The sequence below is a fragment of the Embiotoca jacksoni genome, unplaced genomic scaffold (assembly GCF_022577435.1).
Source record: "Embiotoca jacksoni isolate LCO1_2020_lvr unplaced genomic scaffold, fEmbJac1.0.p SCAF_15, whole genome shotgun sequence".
Classification (NCBI taxonomy): domain Eukaryota; kingdom Metazoa; phylum Chordata; class Actinopteri; family Embiotocidae; genus Embiotoca; species Embiotoca jacksoni.
Genome location: NW_027185285.1, coordinates 4809742 through 4822109, shown reverse-complemented (window position 1 = coordinate 4822109; position 12368 = coordinate 4809742). Strand labels below are relative to the sequence as shown.

Here is a 12368-nt window from a genome sequence, read left to right as displayed (position 1 = left end):
GAGCGACAAGTGACAACCAGCCCCTCTGACTGACAAACAGACTCAGCTGCATGCTGAACTACCCTCATCTTCTTTCTCTTTTCCATAGCTAGGTCGTGTGCAAAAAGTTGAGGCTGGGAAAGATTTGATCTTTCGGATTACCTTTTATAAACTGTAACCATCTCCTGATTACACTGTATTCTGTGATTGCTGCTCAGCCGGGTAAAAAGTTTGAGACCATGTGGCTACTAGATTTCCCCTTTTTACCCCGAGTGGACCATCCACTTTAAACTGTTTACTCATAGGGACATGCTGGTTCCTCCTTTCTGGACATATCCTCACTTTTCATTTTCCTTCATCAATCATTTATGGACTTAACTGAAGGAAATACACAGAAAAGAGGAATGATTTGGGATAAAAAAAAAAAAAACACAAAAAAAACAACCCACAAACAAAAAGAGTTAAAAGCCTGACAATGAGTCATGCATTTGTTATTTTGTCGCTGCCATGTAAACAGGTTGGCAACATTACATCAGAGTTTGTACACAACATATGTAGCGAGGAGCAACAGTAATCCCATGTAATACTGTGAAAAGCTCTTTTAGCATAGCTGATACAGAATCTTTACAAGCCACTAATAATGAGCAACAGAGAAATGGATTAGGGGTGGCATAGCTGGATCTGAGCCACAGTAAGCAATACACAGCACAGTTAGTGAAATGACTGTGTGCCAGCATATGTGTCTATGCAACACAGGAGTATGCATTTGTCCAGCGTATCCCTATGAGGAAGTTTAGGTATGTGCAAAGAGCAGGTGGTTCGGCATTTCAGATCAACTCTGAAGTAGAGGTGGGAATCACTCGAGACTCTGCGATATGATTTATCACAATACTTAAATCACAATATGATATTCTTGGTATTTTAAACATTTTGCTAAATGCTGAATATAGCAATAACGTGTATTGCAATTATTTCCTTTTTTTCCAGGTCCAAATTATGTCCCCCCCGAAAGAAAACTTTGTCAAAAAGAATTTACAGAATAAAGTTTTCAGTGCATTCCTCTCATTTTGGTAATTTTTATTGCAGCAAAATATGATTTTTAGGCCGATCGACTGACCAACATTGTCATAAAAAAAACTGTCCTAAATGTTGCATGCATCTGATGAATTTATTTATTTATGTAATAAAATATCAATCGTTGACATCAATGCATCGACACAATATTGCCATGCAAAATGTTGCTAAACTGTGCTGTAGCTTATTGATTTCTTTTCCACCTCTATTCTGAAGGCCTTGCAGTTACTCATGCTGTTAACACGCACACATATTCAGCTTTTGGGAGTCTTTGCACTAAAAGAGTCAGTTTGGAATCTGTAAAATGATGGGGGTCTTGTTTACTATCAGATCCACTGAAAGACTTTCTGTCATTTGTACTTGCTTTAGTTTCTACCGCGCTGCGTCGTTTTTCTCATTTGCGAGTGTCACGCTGCAATAGTTGAATAAATTCAAATGCAGACACCAGAGTTGTTTTATGTTTCACGCACCGAGGCTGCACTTTTGCTTCACACCATGGAGGATTTACTTGAAATGTCTGTGTTACTTGTGCTTACAGTTTGGTGGAGGTTTTTCTGTAATGTCTGCAACTGCTCCATAACGGATTCGCTCAAAACTGAATGATCCGAACTTCAGTGCCCTTTTTAAAAGGGAGCAGTTAGTGGTTGAGAGTGATCCGTTTGTCCGGCTTTCTTCTCCCAGCACCTTGTTAAGACCGAAACCTCACCTCAACCCTGCTACACACACACACACACACACACACACCCACCCACCCACCCACACACACACCCACCCACCAGGCTGTCTGTCCCCTGTGCAACCCCCTCACAGTCAGAGGCCAGACAGGGTCAAGCAGAGGGCGAGACATTTATGAGGTGTAGATATTTGTGCAGGAAAGCATTCCTCCTGTTGACACTGAGCAACACAGTCTGGATGCTGACCAAGCTGAACCAGACAGGCTCCGAAACGTAAGGCAGACATACCCGTCTGTCGAGTGAGAGGCAACAGAACCCTCGTTACGCTCTTTAAAATGCGGTCCAAATGAGAAAAGTGATAGTTTGGGTGCATTGACATGTTTTAGTGACTTTATCATCCCCACAGACACGCTGTGTTTGGTTGGTTTAATTTAGAGGGTATAATTTGTCAGAAAGAGCTTTGATTACAGACCAGAATTACCTTATTAGATCCTTGATGATTAATGATTAACCCTTTTATTTATAATGTATCTCTAAGCTCAGGGGAGTAATGAAGCAAAACCATCTCAAAACATGTTAATAACACACCCACTCTTAACCCCTGTCCTCGACTTGAGTGGAGAGGAGAGTCCCTTTTGACACCACGCTGCTCATGCAGGAAGGGCCTGGGCTCTGACACGGGGCAATGGCCATAGTCAACACAAAAGATTGTGGTGGTAAACAGAACTGTTTGTGTTCACTGGGCTGCTGTTGGAAATGAATGGTGGGCCCATTAGCCCCCGCCTGGGCATTAGGGGGAGGGGTAGCGACGCTCGGGCTCCATGCAGGACAAAAAGACCCCTGGGCCTACAGAGAAAGGTCACTGACCCATATTGTGTCTCCTTCAGGCCTCGCCAGTGGTTATTGCACTGATTCAGGTTACAGAAATTGGCTTTGTCAAAGCTGATGAGCACACATGCAAATGGACAGATGCTTTAGGTTATGGATGGTGGAATATACCTGCTCCTCCAGGCACTGAATGGAGGAACATATTGCTGGTGGCATTTTGTGCTCTACTAAAAATTCATGATACTGGGCTGTTTGTGAATCAAAATCTGAGTAAAAAAAAACAACTTTCAGTCTGTGAGCTTATTTAGTATAGTACTTGTTTAGGATGTTGTAACGTGCTTTGTGTTCCACTAGAGAGCACCCTTCTTTACCTCTAGCCCTCATTCAAGAGATATAAACAGTAGCGGCTGGTGATACAAATATTTGTTTGTTTGTTTGTTTGTTTTTGGGGGTGGTTGGGCGGGAGGAGAGGGGAGGGTGGGGGCAAACTTCAGCTAAGCCAAAAAAAAAAATCCAGAAACAACACAACACAATCATGTTGCCTGCCAGTAGCACTACTTGAATACACATTTTGCCCTTCTCTCCTTCTGGCCTGTCAATTTCTCAATGACTGGTTAGAGTCAGTCATCTCAGTCACCAGTTTCTTTTCTATTGACAGCGCGGTCAGTGAGCCTCAAACTGCAGCAGCCTGTGTAGACGTGGAGATGGGGATCTGTGTGTAGCTGACCCAAAGTGAGCACACAGCTAGTGTCTGTTAGAAGCCTTCATCAACACAGATATTGACACATTTGGTCGATGATACCAGTATTTGTCAGAAGTATATTATCCGTACCAGATACTCGTTTCAGCCAAATGCTCGTCTAAACCCAGAAATAACCGAATTTTCCGAATGTTCCACTTAAAGTCGCCTTCCACTGCTGGTCAGATTGCAAAGAAGAAGCAGCCGTGTAATTACGTAATGGCGGATGTGAGTTGCACCTGAAAGACGACGTCGACAGTTGTCCAATTATATTAGCTAAAGAAACTTAAGACAATACAGATTCGCTTCCAATAAAAGAAGGAGGGTCCGGGGGGGAAGGGTTCTGTCTTCCGGTGGACGACTGTCGTGAAGGTTTCCCGTCTACCATTGAGTACTGATTGACTGATGATTCTCACCTGCGGGGACGGGGAGGATCATGTGGAGAATAAAAGTGGGAGTAAATGGCCAGGCGGCGCGTGATAGAGGGCTAGGCTGCCTTACCTGCTGCTCACCGTGTTGAGGGCACCGAGGTGGTTGCATGTGCGCAACTTTTAGTGTTGCCGGCAGCGAAGACAATTAATCAGGGGAGACGTTCCAGAGCTAGGAGGGGAGGCTGGACGCCTCCTTTAGATAGAGAGGAACCGGGAACTAGCTGTTTCCCCGACCTGCATCCTGAAAGTTATTACCGCCTTGGCTTCCTGACACCAACCTCACGACATCACGCCAACATAACCAGCAGGTTGTTTGCTGGGGTCCCTGTGAGCACTTCCGGATTCCACGACAAAGACTATGATTCGCGACCCACGTGGGGGTCTTGTCGCTGGACCGGCGGGATATTCATTCCTCTATTTTCATATTCTTGTATTGTCTTCTTAGTGTTGTTTGATATGCACCGTATTTTTCTTAGAAAGTTGATTTTAATAGATTGACGGCCTACAAGGCACCATAGAGGCAATGTTGTTAAAGAGACCTCCCCCCCCTCCTTAATGTTTAAGAGGGTTTGACCCATCTGTAGTTGTGGTGGTCCGGATTGATTGCTGTGTTTCATTGGTGTGAAGTGCGCCCCCTGGTGTGTGCCTTAGATCGTATGCAGTGATTTAGGGTGGGGGTTAAATCTAGTTTTAACTCACTGTCCTGGCTGTGAGAGGGGCCCCATGCTGATTAAGTGTTGACCTTATAGGGAGCTCTTAGTGGGGTGTTCAATGCACAATGGTTTAACTTAAATGACTGTGATCAATAAAGTTTATTTTCCTGTGAATTTACATCTGTCTCTGTGGTGAATATTCTCCTGTCTCTGACTCCTGGCCAGACCGGATTAATAGAGGTGGTGGCAGCCATCGATTTGAATCCAAACCCTTACAATCAATCTTTATTACATTAATGTATAGAAATCCCTTCATTTTGATCAGAAACAAACATTTAATTTGAATAAAATTTAACATTTTGTAAATATTTATTTATATGTTATTACTAAAAAAAAATATATGCATCCTATATAATAGACTCATTTATAAAATAAAGAAATTACACGTTTACAAATTTTAAAAACATTAACACGCTGAATGTGGATGGACTTGTTCGAAGACTTGGGATAAATTGATAGTTTTAACCTGAAACACCTCCAATAGATACACCATAAAAGAACCAATTCGTTTTTAAAAGAAAATAGGCAAACGCACTTTATCACGAATCACAAAAATTCACATCTATCTCTGAATCATTCAACATTATATTTACAGAGCTTGGCAGATAAACCCAGTTGGCTTTATTTGATGCTGTGACAGATCTGTCTCTATTTACTAAGGAACACAAAGCTCACATAAACTTAGTTCAGCCAGAGACACTTACATCAAAGGATTTATTGCAACAAATAAAAGAATTTGGCAGAAAAGGGGCTTTGTGCTTGATGGCGTTTCGCAAAAAGAATCCAAGTAGCCTCAAAATTCTTTGGGGATCACATTAGACCTCGCTATGGGGCATAAAGAACAGAGCCAGGCACAGAAATATAAATGAGATATGTGATATGCATAATGCACAACAAGGCAAGAGCCGCACCACATATAGGAAGCTAGAAGAGGTGGAGGCTGGGGGATGGTTAAGGATGAAATCAGTCACGTGACATAGGTCAGAGTAAAAGGTATAACCGGGAGCAGCCAAGGCAGCACAGATGATCAATAGAACGAGTGCAAGCAAGTGATCAAGACTCCTCACTGACTTGTGTACTCGCTGTTCTGGCGATTGTTTTAGTCAAACGATACTGATCAGCTGATGACGTGCAATTTAAGTGCTCGGCCTCGACTAGCTCCTCCACTTGTGTTCATTGCTAACATTTTGCACGTCCTCTCTTTTTTGTCTTCCTTTTACAAAACTGCACTTAGACTGGGTTTGGTTTGTTTTGGAAACATCTCGTCGATGTGGATTTATTTTGTGCCCATTGGGAAGCCAAAATTCAATTTATTTTAGTATGAAGGTATTTGTATGTCTTTATTATGCAAGCAAAAAAAACAGTTTTGAAAGCAAATATCTCGCACTGTAATCAAAAATTAAGTTTGTGAGTAAAAATATATAAACAGAGAATATAATTATTTGCATTGCAAACAAATTTGCTCATAGTTTTGTTAGTGTTGGTCGCAGAATTAAAACCTTTGCTTTCAAGTCAAAAACCTTTGCTTTCAAACATGGGCGTGACCACGGCCTTTGTGGGGGTCATCTCCCCCCCAATACTGAGAAAATACCAATCTATCCCCCCCCAATCAAAGTAGAAAATATGTTCATTATATTGTCCTTTTATGAACACAATCAATGCTTCTGTCTGTTGTTATTTGCGGTTTATTTTCTATTTATTTCCTAATAACCTAATAAATAAACCCAACTGTATGATTTCCCATTCTCCTCCTGCTACGGACACGGCCTCATAGGTAGTTACGCAACAAATAGAAGGATTTATGTTTTTAATGATTATAACACTGCAGGCTGTATTAACTTTGTCTGTAGGCTGCAGCACAAAGTAGGGAATGACAACAATGACCACAAAACAGATGGAAAAAAAAAAAAAAAAAAAAAAAAAGTTGAACAACGTTTACCCACAATGGAAGCACAGAAATCAAGGAAACATGACCAAATCAGGAAGTAAGATAAAACGGGCAGACAAAACGCTCTGCATCTGACAAGCCGCCGGTGGAATATGAAGCCACGCAGAGGACAGAACAAAGTCACGGCGCACACGCGACGCGGTGGACACGTCTTCAGTGGAATATGCGGGTTAGACCTCTCTGTCGGATCAGAAAACAGCTGTAATATCGCTCTGCTCGAAGCCATCAGAAATCCATTAATAGATACAGTAATTTTAACATGTAGGAAACTGGAGTCGAGTATGGTGGCTTTGAACAGAGCGATATGGGATTACGGGTATGTAGCCTAACATCCACAACAGAAACATTGCTATCTATCGGTGATATTTATCACTGATCCTTTAGGTTTGTAGGTTTCCCAAGTAAAAAGAAAACAGAATGCAAAGTTCATCCATGTTGTGGACCATATTGTTACATTTTCATGACATTTTGGACAACGTATTGTACTGACGTTTTTTGAAATTTTGGAGGACATACTATGGTATGACGTTGTTTTCTCATTTTGGATGACATACTGTTGTTTGACATTCACATTTTGGACAAAATGCTTGATTATGACGTTTTATGACATTTTGGACGACGTAGTATATAAATGACTTTTTCATGACTTTTAGGACAGGATATGAAGAAGACGTCATACTATAGCATGAGAAAAAAAAAAAAAAAAAAAAAAAAAAACTCTGCAATGATAGCATGGGCATGGTGGTATAGCGGTTAGTGCTGTTGCCTTCTAGTGAGAAGGTCATGGTTTCAATTCTAGCTTGAGACATGTACAGTGGTGTGAAAAAGTGTTTGCCCCCTTCCTGATTTCTTATTTTTTTGCATGTTTGTCACACTTAAATGTTTCAGATCATCAAACAAATTTAAATATTAGTCAAAGATAACACAAGTAAACACAAAATGCAGTTTTTAAATGAAGGTTTTTATTATTAAGGGAGAAAAAAAAAGAAATCCAAACCCACATGGCCCTGTGAGAAAAAATGTTTTGCCCCCTAAACCTAATAACCGGTAGGGCCACCCTTAGCAGCAACATCTGCAATCAAGCGTTTGCGATAACTTGCAATGAGTCTTTTACAGCGCTGTGGAGGAATTTTGGCCCCCTCATCTTTACAGAGTTGTTGTAATTCAGCCACATTGGAGGGTTTTCCAGCACCGACCGCCTTTTTAAGGTCATGCCACAGCATCTCAATAGGATTCAGGTCAGGACTTTGACGAGGCCACTCCAAAGTCTTCATTTTGTTTTTCTTCAGCCATTCAGAGGTGGACTTGCTGGTGTGTTTTGGATCATTGTCCTGCTGCAGAACCCGAGTTGGCTTCAGCTTGAGGTCACGAACAGATGGCCGGACATTCTCCTTCAGGATTTCTTTGATAGACAGTAGAATTCATGGTTCCATTTATCAAAGCAAGTCTTCAAGGTCCTGAAGCAGCAAAACAGCCCCAGACCATCACACTACCACCACCATATTTTACTGTTGGTATGATGTTCTTTTTCTGAAATGCGGTGTTACTTTTACGCCAGATGTAACGGGACACACACCTTCCAAAAAGTTTGGCTTTTGTCTCGTCAGTCCACAGAGTATTTTCCCAAAAGTTTTGGGGATCATCGAGATGTTTTCTGGCAAAAATGAGACGAGCCTTAATGTTCTTTTTGCTCAGCGGTGGTTTTGGTCTTGGAACTCTGCCATGCAGGTCATTTTTGCCCAGTCTCTTTCTTATGGTGGAGTCATGAACACTGACCTTAACTGAGGCAAGTGAGGCCTGCAGTTCTTTGGATGTTGTTGTGGGGTCTCTTGTGACCTCTCGGATGAGTCGTCGCTGCGCTCTTGGGGTAATTTTGGCCGGCCGGCCACTCCTGGGAAGGTTCACCACTGTTCCATGTTTTCGCCATTTGTGGATAATGGCTCTCACTGTGGTTCGCTGGAGTCCCAAAGCTTTAGAAATGGCTTTATAACCTTTTCCAGACTGATAGCTCTCAATTACTTTCTTTCTCATTTCTTCCTGAATTTCTTTGGATCTCGGCATGATGTTTATCTTTTGAGGATCTTTTGGTCTACTTCACTTTGTCAGGCAGGTCCTATTTAAGTGATTTCTTGATTGAGAACAGGTGTGGCAGTAACCAGGCCTGGGTGTGGCTAGAGAAATTGAACTCAGGTGTGATAAACCACAGTTAAGTTATGTTTTAACAGGAGGGGGCAAACACTTTTTCACACAGGGCCATGTGGCTTTGGATTTTTTTTTTTTCTCCCTTAATAATAAAAACCTTCATTTAAAAACTGCATTTTGTGTTTACTTGTGTTATCTTTGACTAATATTTAAATTTGTTTGATGATCTGAAACATTTAAGTGTGACAGACATGCAAAAAAATTGGAAATCAGGAAGGGGGCGAACACTTTTTCACACCACTGTATGCATTCATCCCAAAAATAAGAAAAAGATGTCCTCCAAAATATGAAGAAAACTTCTTAACTTTTTTTTCATCCAAAAAATAAAAAAAATCGTAAGGCTATAGTATGACTGTTTAAAATAGTATGAAGAAAACATCATACTATAGTATGACTTTTTTTGGTCCCAAAAATCATAGAAACGTACGGCTATAGTATGTCATCTAAAATATGAAGAAAAAGTCCAAAAACCACAAAAAAGTATGACGTTTCTTTTCGGCCCAAAAAAATTAAAAATACTGAAGACTACAATATGTCGTCTAAAATATGAAGAGGAAGTCATACCATAGTATTTCGTTCGAAACGTAATGCTATAGTATGACATTTTTTCGTCCAAAAAAATCATAAAAAACGTCATAATATAGCATAACATTTTGAACGACATACTATGGTATTCTCTTAATATTTTAGACGACATACGTCTTAAGTGTTTAAAAAAAGTTTGACGGGAAAAAAAACATCATACTATAGCATGACGTTTTGGACGACATACTATCGTATGACTTTCTCTTCATATTTTAGACGACATACTGTAGTCTTAAGTATTTTTAATTTTTTTTGGCCAAATAAAAAGTCATGCTACAGTATGACTTTTTTGTGATTTTTTTTTGGACGAAAAAAAATGTCATACTATAGCATGACGTTTTGAACGACAAAATCGTCTAAAATATGAAGAAAAAGTCACTATAATATGTCGTCCAAAATATGAAAAAATGCCATACTATGCTAATAAAGCATGACTTTTTTTTCGTCCAAAAAAACCAAAACGTAAGGCTGTAGTATGACTTTTCTTTAGATATTTCGGACGACACACTATAGTATGACTTTTTTTTTAAATATTTCGGTCGACATGCCATAGTATGACTTTTTTAAATATTTCAGACGATATGCTATCGTGACTTTTTTTTTTTTTTTTTTTTTATCATATTTTAGGCGACACACTATATAGTATGACCTTTTTTCATATTTTGAATGACATTATTCTTTTTTGAAATATGCCCGACCCGCCTTCTTCCCGGCGTGCAGCATGCGAGGGCCTCATATCACAGCTCGCAGTATTCATTTCTGCGTTGTATTTTTGATCAAACTACATTGAACTGTATATTTGCAACAAATACTGCATTTAACATACATTTGTTGATGGGACATGGCAGGCACAGTCAGATAAAGAGGACAAAATAATAATAGAGAATAATAGAACCAATTCACAGAGGTTTTGTGGATGAGAAGAATCCAGTGTTGCTTTATTTTATTTCACTAGATGGCCTCTACAAGACCAATTTTATTTAAGAAATGCAAATGCGACATCACACCAAGAAGAACAATGTCACATTCTCATAAAGCGCTCTTGGCATGAACAAACAGCAATGTTGACAATAAATAAAATGTTGGCGAACAAAATAAAACTTTGTGAACAAAAAATACTCAGGATTGCATATCATGACAAAAATAGAGAAAATGTACTTGGCACAAATTAAATAAACTTCAGTAATTTTCAGATTGAGCGAACCTACTCTAAGTCCATTGCTTTGTGAATCTGATTGTCCTTCACAGTTAGCATCGAGTATGTGTGCATACTGTACAAAATAGACACAGATGGCTAATGAAACTAAAATAGATTAATTCCAACAAATTGCCAGTTCTCAGCGTCTTACTTTGTCAGTACCCTGAACTTAATAGTCACACCCCCAGGTGGCATTTTGGTGCACATTTTTGTACGAAACAAAACTGCAGGTACATGTGCAAGAAACCATTGTCACAATGCAAAGCCAATATATGCACATAGTGGAGGACGGGTATCCTATAAGTTACCAGTGATTTCTGATTTGAGTTCAGTACAGGTGCTTGAAAATTTAAATAAAGGAAATTAAGATATCAAAGACACTTTGGTATTTTATAGGCCATACTGTGCTAAACTATGCACTGATGAGTGAAATGCACATTTAACACATTTTCATTAAAAGACCCAGTCGTGTTCTAAATTGATTTGTGTGGGCATGATAAATAGTGATGCCAGGACACTCATCGCACACAAATATTGTGTCAAAATGGTTCACTCAAATCACTGATCTTAAATAATTTTTGACCCGTGATTGCAGTCCAGTGGGATCTGCCTTGCAATGACGACCAACTGAGAGGTACATAAATAAAAAGGTGTTTTAAAATAGGCTAACAAAAATGTGAAGTAACAGAACACTTTTTTTTTTTTTTTAAAAAAGCCACTTGACCTATTTTTTTTTTTTTAACAGGATGACCCCTCTCTCTCAGAAAGTGAGTCCTGTCCTGTTATCGACTAAATCCTTTTGTCTTTGTCTGTGCTCTGTCTATCTCGGTCTGTCTCAGCAGGGCATATGCAGTGCAACACTAACATCTCCAATCCTGACTTCTCAAAGCAAAGGATAAACACAAGGTGATGTATTCTACACCCATATAAAAATAAATCAATTGCAAACATGGAAAGATACATCTCATATATACAATAAACTCCTATATAAAATAGCTTTTATGTACATATAGACAACAGACAACAATACAATAATCGAACTGTACAATGTACACCTGAATAGTTAAGACAGGTGAGAGGTACTGAAGTGTATGGCTTGATTGGGAAAAATTCAAAATATTTACAGACATCAACTTTACGTCCTTTACATGTTTTCAACTTCTCTGGAATGAAGAGGCCTTGGGAGCGCCCCATGCCTCACTTTCGTCTCCATTCCCTCAGGTAAGGCTACCTTTTAATAGATTGGTCCACGGTGACTACTGAGCCTCATTACTTTGCACAGTTCAATGCGATCTCAGCTCTCCTTTGGTGACATATTATAGGAGCTGGAAGAATGAGTCTTAAAAAAACAGTTGTGAAAGCTGTCAATCACATAGAATCTCTTAAAATAAGATTAGTTAGACGATTGAAACGCCCCTTATTGAATGTTGTAATGCCCAGGAAGACCCAGACTTTCTGCTATTCTTCATGAAAGGATCAACTGGTTATGACCATCCCCTTCACTTCCACAAAGGTTAGACACCAACAGATTCCAGTGTGTAATCTCAAGAGAGCCCTGCTGTGGTTTTGTCCATGGGTCCTCGAGGCACACCACAGGAACATTTTGTCCTTTTGCAAGGCTGAACCGTCTCATTGGGCGAAGTCATGAAATTATATCCTTCCTCCAAAGAAGTCCATCAGTAGTTTCCTCATGGAGGTTCAGCACAGGATGGAAACCCCTTCAGCAGTGACCAACTGACCAGTAGTGGGGTCATACGTTCCTGCCAGGTAGTAGAGGTCTGGGGAGGTACTGTTCGGCTTCTGATTGCGAGTCAGACACTCGTATTCCTCCCTGCTCACCACCTGGCACTTATGAGAGATTGTCTGGACGTCATTCTCGTCCTCATGACACGACTGATACAGGGCGTGCTGGACAGGGGAAAAAACAGGGTTAGTTAAATCAAACTGTAATTTGAAAAGCTCCATGTACCGCAAATATGCCCTTCACCATCACCACT

At 40.1% G+C, this 12368-nt stretch overlaps 1 protein-coding gene across 1 annotated transcript in view; it reads right to left on the bottom strand.

Moving 5' to 3' along the window:
* Positions 1-9732: 9732 nt before the first annotated feature.
* LOC138197966 (BAH and coiled-coil domain-containing protein 1) overlaps positions 9733-12368 on the bottom strand; it is a 64251-nt gene continuing 61615 nt past the window's right edge. The window contains 1 exon segment of the mRNA XM_069149037.1: positions 9733-12279. Within this exon segment, the coding sequence (XP_069005138.1) occupies positions 12070-12279 (210 nt within the window). The 3' untranslated portion in view covers positions 9733-12069.